The following is a 16,510-nucleotide window of genomic DNA, read 5'->3' on the forward strand; positions in this document are numbered from 1 at the left end:
GTGACATCACCTGTGGGGGAGGGACAAAGTGAAATTTCCTTAGAATGGAGGACAGCAGAGTTGAGGCAGAAGCAGCAACAAATGCTTTGAGTGTGCTGAAAAAGACATTAAAAGGAGAAAAAAAGCAAGAAAGGAAGAAACTAGAGACTGGTTGCCTGGTTATTCGTGACAGTGCTTGTGGCCATGACAATGACGATGATGAGGCGGTTAAAGTACAGTGCGAAACCCCGAGTCACACCACATTTCGTTCTTGCATGCATTTAATGTAACACAAATGCCTCGGTGGTCAGCTTCATCAGTCGCTGTTTGCTTTTGTCCCACTGACACCACAACGGCGACAGAGCCGGGTCTGCTCCTTTAAACGAGCCTTTGCGCATAGCCTTCGAATCACCACAACTGCATCAGTGCTGGCTGGGTTGCCTAGCAACTGGACAGCACAGAGATCCCTGAAGAAAACCTCTTCCTCTGTATAAAACACAAGCTCGTGTGATTCTCCGATTGTGGTGTGCGCGTGTTGCCAATTTCCCAGTGTTTATGTTACTAATGGGGGGGGGGACATGCTGAAGAGGAATGAAATAAATAAATAAATTCGACGTGCGTGTTTCCATGCCGTGGGTGCGCTCGCGAGTGTGCCCGCATGCATGACTTGTGTGTGGGTGAGCGCCTTCATGCGTAAGTGCGCGTGTTTCAGAAATGTGGCAAAGTGGAAGAAACGCACGGAAACGCACCGGCACACACTTCCAGCATCCTAATGGGCTTCAGAGAGACAATTCAGCGCATGAACAGCCTGTCGCTAAGGAATTCACCTTAGGTGTCCCCCTCCCTCCTCACCCCTTAGTAGGATATTTTATTTTATTTTAAAAGCAGAGATCCAAAAAGAAAAGAAAAGAAAAAACAGAAAGAAAACACAGGAGACGAGATTCCCTCATCATATCTCTTTGGTCATTGGTTCGGTGTTTCCAGGAGAAGACCACCGGACCCTAATAACGTATTCAAACGCCATTTAACGCCGGGCAGCGGAGGCAAGTGGACTTTTCGAATAGGTTTGCGTCTTTAACATGTAGGCTAATCCGACGTTGTGACACATTGCATTTGGCGTATCGGGGGGGCCATCCATATTTCTCGGCATCTAATTTTTTTCTCCACCAGAGGAGTGATATAGCCTGCTCTGACGTCTGCATCAGATATTACCCAGTGCTTTTTCAATGTGCATTTTCCCCTCAGTGACTTTGCGCTGATCTACATCATCATCATCATCATCAGCAGCAACAACAGAGGGGGAAGACAAAAAAAAGAAAAGAAGCGGGGGAATGAAGATTTAATTTTTTTCTTTTCTTTTCTTTCTTTTTTTTGTAATACAAACCCACCGCTCCCCTCCAGACGACGCGCGTTTCCAAGCTCAAACAAATATCTTTTAACAACATCACGTTGTGGAATAGTCTGGCGCCAGAGCATCGCTGGAACCATGCCTCATCTGCAGATTTGGACTGGGAAATTTCATCCACCAATTTGATCGTCAAGAGGCTGCTGCTCAGTCACTCATGCCCGTGTTTGTTTGGTTTGTGTTTTTTTAAGGGGGAAGAACACTTGTCATCACTTTTTAAAAGTATTAGGTATGCCGTTTTTTGAGCAAGATGTCTGATCTTCTGGTGTTGGTCGAGGGGCTCTGTGACCTGCACGGATTTCCATAGCCGGGGAAGAAGCAGCGGGGGCCAATTACCAGATTTTTTCTTTCTTTTCTTTTTCTTTTTACCCCCATCCCTAAAGCATATTTTAATGAAGACATCGCATGCATAGATGTAGGCTAGTTTATTCGGCATTTTTAAAAGGCAATTATTTTTTGATTGCCGATTTTTACTTTGTGCATTTTCGGGAGGACCACTGGACCGGTTGGATTATAGGAACTATATAGAAGGATTTGTGGAGATGTTGGGTCGCCAAGAAGATAAATTATGTGGAATTTTCTCTGCTCTGGCGGCTTTGTCCTTCGTATGCTTTGTTCAAAGGTAAGAAAATGTCGCTTGGAAGAAAAAGAAGAAAAGAAATTACGAACTGTCACACCCGTAGACGTGATTACCGGTCAATAAAAGGCTCAGATGTGGCAAATCGCATTAACGGGGTACCCAGGCCTACTTATTAGGGGCATTGCTGCCGATATATGCCCTATTAGACGGCGCTTTGGCGCGCGCGAGCGTAAAAACATGCGCGTGCACAACCAGAAGCCCATTGTGAAACGTAACCTACTCCCGATATCAAAATGGGGATATACGTGTGTGTGTGTGTTGTCTGGGGAGACTGTGTAAAATGACAGCCCTGAGTAGGCACTGTAGGCTTGAGCGATGATTAAGCGATACAATCAATCAGCCGATCATCGATTGATTACGCTGTTCTAAGCAGCTGTCCGCAGCTGTGAACTACAGCACTGTATCCAGCAAGCAAAACCCTTTTAATTTTCAACGCCAACTAATGTTCGTATTCATACTGCTGTCGCCCACTTGCTCCTTTTTGTATATTTATATACGTGTTTCAATCTGATTTTGAGAAGGAATCCTGGCGGGTTGTCATCCTCTGCTGCTCTCCACATAGATGACAGGGTAGCCCTTTAACGTTGCAACGTTTTTTTTTTTTTTAAATTCATGTGCCATGGCTTTTAAATGTTTACACCATTGCCAAATTACTGCACAAGACTTCATGGATAACGTCTCAGTGTCAGTCTCCTGATCAGTTCCGTAGTTGTTTTGATCTTAGAGGAACTGATGTAGCTTTCATCCCTTGTGGCCTACTCCTTTTTCATGGTCTGCAGCAACCTGCAGCTTCCCTTATGAGAGTGAAATGCTCACTGAGAACACTGGGCTGCACCTTTTGACATCTGATTCCATTACAATAGTCTGACCCAAGCAAATGAAAGGGTTTGATTTTTGCAGATTCCCTCATGATGCTGTCAGGTGTCAAACCCTCCGGCCCTGCAACTGCCCAGCTTGATGAACAGCTGCACTGCCTATGAGCTAATTGAACAGTGATTCCCTGACTGAGCCGTGGGCAGTAGTGCTCCTGCCATACCAAGGGAGCAATTTACCCCCCTCACACACGCACGCATGCACACCCTCCCTCTACACTCATTCAGCCCCTTCCTTGTAATAGGGAACCTCAGCTGGAGAGCTGCTCTCTGCTAGGTGATGCAGGTCATGGCACCAATGTTATAGATGCCACTCAGACTAGAGTGGACTATGCAGTTCCTCCTGGGAGAGGTGGTCTGTCTCCGGGCTCAGACTGATGAGGCCCGTGCTTCTGACGGCACGATGGGAGGCTTTTTGCTATAACCTCGTGCTTATTAAAACACACGCCACTGAATCACGCTGGGCTTTTAGCTGATGGCGAGCCAAATAAACTGTGACGTTGTTACACTTAACACCATTGTTTCTGAAGGACTGGCATCAATATAAAACGTTTGACAGGTGCACCATCATTGCACCCCCTCAACCGATTTGATGAATATGCTGTAGGTGGGGCAGAGGGGGATAATGCACAATGCAAAGCACGTTTTTCAAGCTTTTCCAGTTATGATACAAACATGGGATTGTTTTAACAATTTATCAGGTGCACCTCAGAGTAACACAGAAAATAAAAAAGCATCTGCATGGATTTAATTCTTTGCAGTGCTATTTTCTTTGCGTTTTGATTAAATCTGGAGTCTGGTAGTGAAATAATGTTTACTTTGAAGGACGTGGGATGCACGCGTGGATGGGATTATTTGTATGCGAGGTGTTGTTTAACATCCAAAGTCCCCTTCTGCCCTTTTGCTAACACCTCATCAGGGCTTCCTTTTCAAATGTGACATTTGAAAAGGAATATAGAGTATGTGCAGCACAGCTTTCAGGCTACTATCACTCAGTAGGTGTGCTGCAGAGATGCGTAATGTTTGTGATAAAAGTATTGGACACTTCTGCTTTTGCTGCTTAAAAATGCCTCTTGGATTTTCACCTCCCCTCCAGCTCCTCCATTGGAAGCGCCGGCATGTCTGTGGCCAAGACCACCGTGGACAAGTTGCTGAAGGGATATGACATCCGTTTAAGGCCTGATTTTGGAGGTACGTGTCATGATTACATCTGTTTATGGGTCGAGGGTCTTAACAATTCAAGGTTTGGTCATGATGATATCTACGAGTCATCCCTAAGCCGAGAGCTGCCGAAGAGTTGGCCTGTGGCAAAAAAAAAAGAAATGGGGATGAGCTTTGAAGTGACTGCTACCATGTCATTACTATGCATCTATCCACATAATCGAAGATGGCTGCTCCTCTAGAAGTAGGGCATACATGGAGACGAGCCGTCAAACGCTATGTCTTTTAAAATCTGGCAGACTGAATGCACTGATTTTCAATACTTTTCTGAATGCACTTCTGATTAGAGATGTTTTATGGCCTCTGCGTTGCACATTACGCCATACATTTGGCCCATTAACTTTTACTGGAAATTATGCATTTGCTCATTACAATAATGTTTGCTTTTATGATTCTTTAAAGTATACAACACGGAGGACAACTCGTTCTTGTTTGCTACGTAGAGTGATTGTTTTACTGAAGCTATTTAACTAAAGCAGAAGTATGAAAATAGCTGGACAATCTATCTTAATTTGTTGGTACTTTAATAGGTAATTCGTTGGGTCTCTTTTGTGTAAAATGAATGTTTGGGGAAAAAAAATCAATAATAATTAAAGCTTTTCTTTTGCAAATTAAGTAGATCATGTGTACTTACAATGTACAGGATGAAAAGCCAGTGGTTGGTTTCCTTTTGACATTTAAGTTATTGAGATAACATAAAGTTAACATTTCCAGCTGTGGCAGCGTTGCTTTTGTTTTGCTGTAAAAAATGTTCAGGGTTGTAGATTTGATTGAATTTCATTTCAAATGTAAACAGACATACATTTGCATACATTTAGGAGGCTTATTTGGCTGATAGTGGTTTTCTTTAACATACATGATCTAAATTACGCTTATTAAATAGATGCACACTGTTCACCAGTACCTTTTTTTAAATATGCTGCAGGCTGCAGCTTGTCAGCCCTGTGACTACACTACACTTGATGAGAATGAGAGCAAGCAGTGAAAAACATATAGCAGGTGTGCCTCCTCATATAACCTTCGTCTGGTTGGCTGCTCTGATGAAGGCTTATGTGCCAAGATGCGTTAGGCTGATGTTAGCTATTGTAACAAAACAAAAAAACCCAAACAAACAAACAAAAAAAGAAAAGAAAAGAAAAGAAAAAAATTTTTTTTTTTTAAAAATATGCTATGTTATAGTTGAGGTTAGGTCTTTGTTCTGTGTTTTGGAGTGCTGCCATTCCAGAGTTGTTTCAAAGACTCAGTGAAAGGAAATAAGACAAAGCAGCAACGAAATGCCATTTTCACTTTGCTTCCGACTGTTGAAACAAGCTCGTTATGCCTAGCAGTAGTTTTGGACATTGCACATTTCATTTTAGTTTTGCAGCCAATTTCAGTTGGGATATTATCACCCAGCAAGACCCAGCCCCGTTTGACAATATTAAATATCACTCAAATACAAACAAATGTTTCAAAGTCAATGTTTCTGCAACAGATTCACACATTCCTCGGTCCCATTTATGTAGCGCCATAGCTGTGTAGCTGGTGCTTGCAAATGCCAAGTCTATTGTGTTTTCTCTCTGGCGTTTTAATTTGTGCTTTCATGACAGTTGGCAGCAATTTGAAGAGTGTTTCGGGTCTGAACTCATCCTTATTGTCCCGCTCACCAGCAACAGTTTTGTAGCTCACCAGTTCCGCCATTCAAAGCAGACAAAAGAATTAAATGTGACCAAGAACTGTTGAATCTGTGTAGCGTTTTTGCTGTTGTTAAAGGTCAGAAAAGACAAAAAAAGCTGGATTCGGCATGTCGAATTGGCAAGCAAGCAACAATCACTTTACTTCGCCATAATGACTTACATAATATATAAAAACACAATTCCATAATTCCCATCGCATATCTCTTGTGGGTGAATTACCAAAGTATGTATTAAATATCAGAATATAATCAGGAATTTTGTGCATAGATTTTGAATAAAAATAAAGGTTTCTGTTCCGAAATGTTCAATGTTAAAAAGATATAGGCAGCGTTTTGTGTTATGTGAATGATTTCATTTTTGTGCAGCTGAGAAATCAGCAATGTTTTAAATTAATAAACAAATGGATTAACACTGCAGCATCCTCTTTTATCTCTATATTACCATCAATTCAAGTAATTGCCTTGATTTCTGGTTCGACATTGAATGATATTAAATATCTATATTGATATTGATTGCCTAAAGATTTGTTAGTCACAGGCTGCTATTCTGTAGCAAGCTGCGAATGTGTTGGAGTAAGTAGAGCAAGTTTTAAGGAGTAAGTATCCCAGGCAGGGAGTAGCTGTGCTTTACCCTCGGGCCAGAGAGCTGTAGTCCATCATGTCTTGATATTTCCAACATCACTCAGCTGCTTCTGCTGTGCTACTGCTGCTGATGACCTTCAGCACTGGAGATTCAAGAAGGAGGATTTTAATTTGGCACAATGCAGGACAGTGAGTGTGATTGCTATCGGCCTGGCCAACACCCATATTAGAAGTAAAGATCAGCCCAGAGGTGTATGTTGGTGGAAAAAGCTTGTGCACTGAGTGGTCAGAAACAGGACGATGATGCGTGATATTATTCAGATCGTTTATTTAAATGGAAAGTCCACTCTGCAGTCATTCCATTTGAACAGTGCTCTCCTCTTCCCATTGATCTGTGAACCGACTGGAATTAAAGATAATAGCTCAACAGTCCCAAATTACTTCTATACTATCATGATATTGGTTGAATTACTATTACTGTTTTTCAATTTTGCAGAAAAAACAGTTTGATTAGTGATCTCTTGCAAAAAGGGTGTGCGTGTCTTCTCTTTGGATTGTAGTCCTCGGTTGTAACCGCCTAACAAACCGCCCATGGTAACAGTGCTGATTTTTCGATCGCAATTCTGAATGATGCATTACATTGATTTAAATTCAGCCAGCGCATTGCAGACCTGGTAAAGAAAGAATCATTTTTTAAGCACAGCAATATTTTTTTAAACACATTTGCTCTTTTTGAATCAGTTGGGTTTTCATACCAATGCAATTGCTGCTACTCAATCCAGGACCTGATTGTACGGAAATCTGTGTCTTGTATTAAAAAAACAAAACACTCACAAGTTACCAAAAAATGGACGGTTGGTTGATCGTGTCGCTGCTCAGCTGCATTTCACAGCGTCTGCCATCAGTACTTGCTTATTTGCTGCATTGATGCTGATGAGGTCTATCTTTTCCCACTTAATGTTGAATTATAACGAAATAAGGATGAAACATAGTTTTAATGACATTAAATGATTCTAACTAGCTTGAACTAAGCAGCAAATGGTGCATTCAAATGCTTTTCTTAAAATGTACTCATTCCATGAGAACTTTCCAGCATACTGAAAAGTGTTGTGTGGACTTGTTTAGGTGTGTTGTTCATGTAAGGCAGATGACTCACAGTGATGTATGACAGTGTCTTACAATTAATCGGAAAATAGTGGATTTTGGGAATATGCCCAATTTCGGGATACTAGTAAATCTGCAAAGAGAATCAAAGCTTGAACACATACTAAATGGAAAATAGGACACACTAATGAGACTATAGATTTTAAAAGTTCACAGACATTGTAGGGAGTAAGAGCAACCACTGCAGCAGTAAAGCTTTATTAGTTATTGGAGCACAGTGGTGTTGGTCATGTGTTTAATGATATCTTCTAAAACTGGTTGGTCTTTATCATGATTCAGTGATGATGATGCACCTTCTGTTGGGGTAGTCCCTGTCTTTGATTTCATAGAAATATTTGTTGGGAAATTCAAGGTAAGTGCAAAAATACTAGAAATAGTCATGGAGGGCTTTGGTTGACTATATATGTTTTGGGTTATTACATTTGAAAGAGATGTATGTTATCATAAGAATGAGGGGGTTTAAAAGAAATCTTTTCTTCTATTCATAATGAAATAAAGAAATATTGGAAATTGAATATTTTTTCCACTTTCATATTTAACCACAGGTACAAGAATCAGATCCAGAACATGTAACATTTACACTCGTCTACTGTTCCACAACCATCCCATTTGACAAATCTGATAAATGATTTAGTACTCTGTCGAGAGGAGCAGGGGCTGTGGATGCACATGCATTTATTTTTCAAATCCATAAGCCGGTTAAGCTTGTTGAAGACTTGCAATTGTTACAATTACCTAAAATGATTTGCATTTTTTTTTAACTGCAGCACCAGACTTCATCTTAATATACAGATACTAATTTCTTTGTCTAGTACATGTTATTATGAGTGATCAGTTGATCTTTGAGAGTCTTAAGTCTTTCTCAGGTAACAGTGCATCTAGCGTCTATGTTTTCACTCTTTCAGAGTAGCTTGTAGAGCAGGGCGATATGGCCAAAAATATTTATCACGATATATATTTGAAAATTTGCGATAACGATATAACCGACGATATAATTGATGCGAGACAAAATACAGCTCCACAACATTACTAGCGCAAAAAGACAACCTTCCATTTATTTTCACTTAAACAAGAAGCTGGTTTTTATGTACATTAAAGCTTTATAAAAATGTAACAGTGCAAATGCAAATTCCTTGCTGAAAGTTTAACCAAAAGGCATTTCCAGTAGAAATGGGCTGACATATCCTGAGCATAACCATGTATAATATCCACTGAAGTTAAAAAGAGGTGCTTTGCAACATTAAACTGCAGTGTGCAGTACGTATTTTTCGGACCATAAGGTGCACGGGATTATAAGGCACATTAAGCGAAACAAAGCAGTCAGATAAATCAAACTTTATTAAACTCATTCTTCTTGCTTCCTCCACTTCTGTACCATTGATTCATTAATGTTGAATTCTCTGCAGCTGCTCTATTCCCATGTTGTTGCAGTATATTAATGACTAACCTCGTATTGTGGATGGATTATCTCAGTTGTTCTCCTGACTGAAGTTTGGTCCGTTTACAGCATCCTGCCATGCGATTGCATTTGTCTCTAACCATGAAAACCTTCACGTTAACTTTTATAAGTGGAAAAGTGTTAGTGTTCGTCCTCCAGCTTCACTGTTTATGTTATGCTAACATAGCTGTGTCGCTAGCGATCACGTAGCACATCATTATATACCAGCTAGCCCAACTTCAGTAACCCTACAAACGTCACTGCTGTTTAGTTTCCTGTCTTCATTTATGTTGGAAGTGATAGCAGAGCTGTACGTTTGATTTTTTTCAGAAATCTCTCAGTCAGAACATGCAATATCATGCTTAGGTAACTAGCGAAACTAGCGAGCTAACTTCCGCTAGCTTCCTGCTAACTTCTAACTCCGTTAAATGTAATAACTTTTGTTTTCATGGATGCCTGGAAGTTAAACTTTATAGTTACACCTGGTAAAGCAGCAATGCTGATCGTTTTATTAAAGATGAAAGAATTTAGACAGTTTTTAACTCTAAGTGATGCTGCAGTGTTGTTTGACCTGAAGCATACGGAGTTTAGGACCCAGATTACTCCCAGATTTAAGAGCATCTTAGTCCGACAAATACGACAATAACGACGGCCGCTTGCATGTTCTGCAAAAAAATGTGCTTTGTTGTGTATCTGACGGACAAACACCAAACCAGTTCCACATCACGAAGTTGCACCATTTTTACAAACCAATTCTGGTTCATCTGTTTCACTCAACAATCGGCCATGTGCGTATGAAAACAAAGGCACTGCGCATGCGCGTTTTACTCCCATTCTATCGCGATATTTCATTTTCCTATCGTTGCCTAACATTATACCGGTATTACCGTGAACGGTATAATATGGCCCAGCCCTAGTAGCTTGTAACATCAAAATCTACACAAGAAGGAGAACCAAAATGGCTCCAAAGCAGCCTCACTGGCAAAGCATTCTGTAGACAGATATGCTTCCTTAAGCTAGCAATATTTTATCATTGCAGGTTTTGTTCGGGTGCAACCACTCAACACATGCCAATCGTATGCTACAGAATGCCAACACTCTTGAAACTGGCCGCATGTTATCAAGCGAATCAAAGAGTAATCTCGCAGACTGGAACTCTGAGCCAGTGGAGTGAAGTAACTCATCAGTAAGATCACCTGCTGGGGAAAACAGACAGTTGACTCTCCATGGCACATGGTCGGCTGCTCTTGACCAAGTGTTTTTGACAGTAAGCCCCATTTTTCAGTGAACACGGGAAGCTCTGCTGCAAGGTATTCCTCATGCGCCTCTGCACCTTGACAGCATTTTGATTATATAGGTTACAATGGCAAAGCCCCTTGGAAACCTGGGGCAGGTGCTGAAGAGCCAAAGAGTCTGTGTCATGCCTGAAAAAAGGCAATAGATCAGGTACCTAGTAAATAATCACAGTGGACTTGTAACTGGTAAAGGTTCATTGTAGAAAATTGCAGCTATCAAGAAGACCACTGGTCTCAAGATACTTTTTGGGCGCAAGGTATTTTTGCACATGGTAAAGTACTCTGGCGAGTTTTGAGATTGTTTTTTCCTACAGTTGACCCCACAATACTACCAGGTTCACAAAGAAATGAAGTATAAATAGGGCCCAGAGCACTTACAGAACTGACTGCTTTACATTCAGTATACCTGAAAGATTATTATCATAAGCTGTAGACATAATTTTAAAAACAAAGGTCAGCATGTCTAAGAACAGACATTCATGCTACGGTGTGTAAAATATCTGAGTATGAGAACATTCAATTTATACTGTGCATAATGTACTATGCAAAAATCTTGTGGGTGCAATATGGATGCAAATATGGTCCAGAATGGTTACACCTCTCTTGCATCTAATGACAAGTGTCAAATTTCTATCTGAAAGAGCCCGGGAGGTGCCAGACTCTCTCTGCACTCTCTGCTCGACATCTCTCACATTTTGCCAGCGGTGGCAGCACCAGTCCGACAACAATGTATCTGGTACCATGACTGTTGTCAGACATTAGACTTAAAAGGTCACAGTGATGAAGATTAATTTTGGTTATCATCATCTATACTGAGACCTGTGCTGGTTACCATTTTGAATGTATTGAATATATCACCCAGTTGACTGAATTAGCAAACTAGGTAGCGAGTTAGCGAGCAGAGCTACCTGTCAAGCAGAAGACCATTGAATCCTCCAATCACTTTCTGCTGGCTGCAACAATGTTAAGACAGCAATAGACCACTTCCTTATTGCAGCCTTTTCATGTACACATTTTGATCTCCAGAACTTCTTCTCTTTAGTTGTCCTTTTAGACAACATGATTTTATTGTGAAGAATTGCTCTAATGTGTATGCCGATTGCTATGAAGGTGATGGTTTGGTCTGTTTTGGATAGAAGTCTTATCAATGACATGTTCAAGGTCCAGTCAAAAAGACCTAGAGAATGGCTGATGACTTTCTGGCAACCACCAGTCACAAGTGTTCTGCATCAAAAATGTCTCTGTAATTGCTTTGGTCCCTACTAGACTTGTGTGATATGTCTGCCTTGCTGCTGCAGACAAAACATTTCTCTGTTTCCGGTTTTCACATTTCACAGTTAGTTTCACTACTGCCTTGAGAGTTTACAGACAAGTGAGGACTTCCTTACAAACTGCAGGCAATCTGCTAGTGACCAAAGCAATTAGATCTCTGTTTTCTGTGATGCACTATATACCACTTTGTGACTGATATCACTTCACTACTACTGGTAACCTCTACCAAGCACTCAGCAGTCAACATTTTTTTCCTAATGACCCGTGATTGACAGGGGGCCACCAACCAATTTCTAGGTATTCATGATGGGAGCTTTAGCAATCAATTTTACAGCAATTGCCATCAGCCACTTGCCAACCAACTTGGGAACACACCTTCTTCCCTTCCCACCAGTGGTTGCCAGATTATCACTGACTGGTCTTTAGGCCCATGTGACTGAAGCCCTAGTTTTTTCTCTGCATCTAAGATTTTCTTTTAGAAAACAACTCAACAGCTTTCTTTGTAAGCTAAGACTCTAATTTTAAAAGACAAGTTTGACCAAAGCAAATGAATGCCAAGTAATGTAACTAACTTTAGCTAGGTAGTGAATTAGCAAACAGCTAGTGCAGGGGCTGTAAAGCTTTCTGTCAAGCCGAAACTGAGAAACGTCTGTATCCATCTTCAGGGCTTTGAACTCTCTGAGGTTTCGTTACAGCAAAATGAATGCAGCTCTTCATTACTGCCTGATTTTAGCTCATCTTGTAGAAATGTTATTCTCACAAACATTATCTTTCCTTCTGTGATTTCATTGCGATGCTCAGCATGTTAATATATTCCAGTTTTTTGCCCCTCGCACTCACAATGATCCCTTGCCCCCACAACGCCTTTCCGCTATTCAGTGCATGAGCTAGATCGCCCCCTGTTGCTGACAGGCAGGCGCTATATAGATCAGTCTGGCATATTACTTTCATTAAAGATCAAGTATACACCTTTTTCCTGTTTGTGATTTCATTTCTTTGTCTAATTTGTCGCTGTTACAAATTCTGCAAAATTGCACATCTTCCTTGTTGATTTTATATGTAAACGATTAATTAAGGGAGTGTCTGCATCCCCTTATGGCTAAATCAATCAGGCTTCTGCTTGTGCGTACAATTACTCAACAGCTGAGATTTATAAAAGAGGGTCATGTGTATGCATGGCTTTATAAAACTGACGAAAAGAATGCGCATTCCTGCCTTTACGCATACACAATTTTAGCCATTCGAATGGTTGCTTTTTAAAAAAAGATACCAATGCCTCACAGAATGGATAGGAGACCATGAGGAGATATTCAAGAAGCCAGATTTAAAAAGTGTTCCAGATAGTGTACCCACTCCACCTTTATGAAAGAAAGAAGACTGTTTACAGCTGCTACAATTTATTATACAGTTTATCCCAACATTAGCCTGACCCTTCGCCAGTGTAGCCTGTTGTATGTTGCAACATTGTATGCCGATAAACAGGTGATAAATCAAAGAAGTTACAGAAATTCAGTTTATCTGCAGTTTGAAAACCATTGTTTGTTCATCTCTTTTGCCTTTCTTCTTCCGTCTCACCCTTTTATCTCACCCTTCTCTCATTTACGTAGCCTTGCATGCATGCACACAAAGACACTCAAGTGTGCTCGAGAACTTGCATGTCTCCGCATTAAATAATTTTTTTCTCTGTCAAGTTGTCCGACACTTCAATAAAACTTGACTACAAATGCTGCTTATCTTGGATAACACAGCCAACCTTGGTAGTCATGCACCACAGGCCACACTTTGAATCACGGCTTCTCTGACACATGGCTTTAACGTGTTACACAATGACTTCATCATTTATTATGTAGGTTTTCATAAAAGTGATAGTCCCTAAAAAAAAAAGTAGTATATGAATTACCCAAACTGTTTCTTAACAGACCTCATAATCAGTCACATAATAAGTTTATAATACTGTTTGGTGGTACCTTGTAGTGACTGTATTTTCTAGCAACAGCAAGAAAACATTTTTTAAGCAAGTCATGATATCGTGCTATCATGTTGGTGACAATATTGTGATACAAGGAAAGTGTGTCTGTCTGTGTATATGCTTATCATGCAGTTTAAAAATGTGACAGTATTATTACCTGCCCGATTTTTCTGCCACCATTTTATATACTGTGATTTTTTTTTCTTTCTTTATTGCAAGTTATTTAACATCATTTACTTTGCCCTGATTTATCTAAAAAATAAAAACAAAACAAAGGACTCAACAAGGAGTCCATTTCAATTCAGTTTGATTCAGTGTATATAGTGGCCAGCACGATCTGATATCGTCGTGTTGGTGTTGTTCCCACATCATCATGAAAATGTTGTTCCAGGTTCAACATTGCAAGTGACCAATCAGAATGTTGTGACGTCATACTTTTGCGACTTCGGGAAAAACCGCCGTAAAACAAAAAACTGTAACGGTAAGTCGATTTGATATTTTCTTTGCAACACTGGAATTTCATAAATGCACGAATGGCTTGGTGCGCAAAACAATAACGCCACAAGAATGTGATTGGTCACTTTCAATGTTGAACCTGGAACAACATTTTCATGATGATGTGGGAACAACACCAACACGGCGATATCAGATTATCCATAGTGGCCAAGTCACAACAACAGTCGCCTCAATGTGCTTTATATTTTACGACCCCACAATAATACTGAAGGCTCTACAATAGTCATGAATAGAGACTCTGGTTAGGCTAACTTGGGGGAGTCTGTCCTGATATTTGGTTCCTGGGTATTAATTATTGTATCACAAGACAATGTACTGCAATGTTGATTTTTTTGTCCCATGGTATGGGGATGTAGCTGTACCAGAAACTTAGTAGTTCGTACCAATACCAGTTGAAAAGTGTGTATTTCAGAATAACATAAGGATATTTAGTAGTTTGGATGATGTGGCTGAATTGAAAATCATTTACTTTGAATTACTTTAACAGGTCTGGATTTCATCTCTTAGATGTTTTTCTAAATTCAAAGATGTGAAAAGCATGATGGCATCATTTGCATATAGCCTTTTGCATATCAGTTATAACCCCTTTTGGCCTTTTTTTAAAAGTCTAGATCGAAGTACGCTAGTCGCTATTTTCCATGTGTAATATGTGCTGTGCAGTGCATAGTGTTTTTGCTCATGTGCATTCTTTTTCTTACATGTCTGGATTGCCTACAGTACTAAAAAAACATGTACATTTTCAGAGTATTGTAGTGAGCATTGGTTTTGGTACTTCCCCTGCACAGAAGCTTTACCCTTTTTTATAAGTCGTATAAGCAAAAAATGTAAAAACAAACTAGAACACTTAAAATAGCAACAATCTTTGATGGATGGATGCATTTTGGGCCACATTACCCCACCATAATCTCAACATAGTTTGAGCCCAGACAGCAAAGGCAGCATGGTTTGAGACTGTCCACCAAAGCTCTTCATCCACTGTAATTTTTAAGTGATGCATTTAAAGATAGTTTGAAATTTGCACTTTTGTTTTTTCATTGCAGTATGCAACCACAGTGTGACTCTAAAAAAAACATGAAATTTACCATTTTGACCACTGTGACTCAAATACTGTATTCCAGCTCTCAGGAGAAGCTTATCCTCCTCGTTTAATCAGAATTCAAACAATGGAAATAATATAGAGAGATACATTTTGGTAATGATACCGCCACCTATAGGTGTTACGGCATTTTTACAGTTGTAACAAAGTTGCTGTTTCTGCAGACGGATCCTTCATTTATCCCCCTCCTACTTACACAGCCATTTTGTCTCTTTGTTCATTAACCTTTTGTGAAAAGAATACTTATCAATAATACTCGACAGATCACCATATGTTCCAGTAAGAGACCTAGCAGAGGTCATGCACTGTGCTAAGAATGGTTTGTACTTTCAGTCAGGAAAAAGGGCATGGTGATCTGACAGTTTCATTCTGGCGAAAACAATTCCCTGTCTTGCTATCAGTGTGAACAAGCTAACAAATGGAAAAACAAACAAACGTCCAGTCAGTTGGAGACGATAAGAGGGCCAAGCTCAGCTCATTCACACATTCGTCCTTCTGGAGGACACATTTCAAATCAAGCTGTCATCATCACAGGAATGGGTTTTATGATCTCAGCTTCCACCATTAACACACCATGACAGGTGACATATCACAAATGCTGTAAAGATGTCATTCTTCCCGCAGAGCCGTGACCAAGTGTGGGACATCTCTAGATGACAAAAAAGTGCATTTACTCAATCCAGCACTTCAGATTTTATGGATATACATGGTTAAATATGGTCTGGTGGGCAAATGTTTTTTTTAAGGGTTGGCAAAAAGGGTGTTCAAGTTCAAGTGTTGATCACGAAGAGCACTGAGTGAAGTTGAAAGCCTGGCCACTAAATATAGTCAGCAGATGTCCAGGGGGTGTTCTGAGGCAAGCATTTTTCAAATAGTGACTTTGAGATGAGCTTGTAATCATGGAGCGAATGTATTTTTAGATGACCAACCAATGTAGACAATACTTCATCATATCAGAGTAGACTAAAGAAACAAAGAACCAATCCTCTACCTACCTAAACGTTCTTTTAATTAATAGGTTCAAATGGTTACAAATAGAAATCTTTATAAACATCATTAAATGGGGGAAGCTATCAGTGAAAGTGCTTTCCACAGTGTTTAATGTGGTTGCATAAAACGGTAAGTTACGCTACATGGGAATTTAATGGGAAACCACTCAGCAAAGACTTTGAACGTCTTTATTTGATTAAAATGCACATTTCATCTTCCTGCCTTCATCATGCAACAAACACAGAAATAAGGAGCATTTGAATAGTTAGGAAGGTTTGAAAAAAACAAAACAGGTGTATCTGTCCATCTACCCATTAGGGTTGTTGGGAGACACTGAAGCCTGTTGCAGCAGTCACAGGCTAAGAAGTCAGGTGCACTCTGAACTTGTCACCAGTC

At 40.1% G+C, this 16,510-nt stretch overlaps 1 protein-coding gene across 2 annotated transcripts in view; it reads left to right on the top strand.

Annotated features, from left to right (window-relative positions):
• The first annotated feature begins 606 nt into the window (after positions 1 to 606).
• gabrb4 (gamma-aminobutyric acid type A receptor subunit beta4) overlaps positions 607 to 16,510 on the top strand; it is a 51,992-nt gene continuing 36,088 nt past the window's right edge. The window contains exons 1-2 of one of the 2 annotated variants that reach the window (XM_005931929.3): positions 607 to 2,006; positions 3,993 to 4,087. In XM_005931929.3, the coding sequence (XP_005931991.1) occupies positions 1,927 to 2,006; positions 3,993 to 4,087 (175 nt within the window). In that variant the 5' untranslated portion in view covers positions 607 to 1,926. The remainder of the gene's footprint in view (positions 2,007 to 3,992; positions 4,088 to 16,510) is intronic. The other variant, XM_005931928.3, reaches the window with a different exon arrangement.

Source organism: Haplochromis burtoni, unplaced genomic scaffold, assembly GCF_018398535.1.
Source record: "Haplochromis burtoni strain Fernald_Lab_line unplaced genomic scaffold, NCSU_Asbu1 Contig_152, whole genome shotgun sequence".
NCBI classification, from domain to species: Eukaryota; Metazoa; Chordata; class Actinopteri; order Cichliformes; family Cichlidae; genus Haplochromis; species Haplochromis burtoni.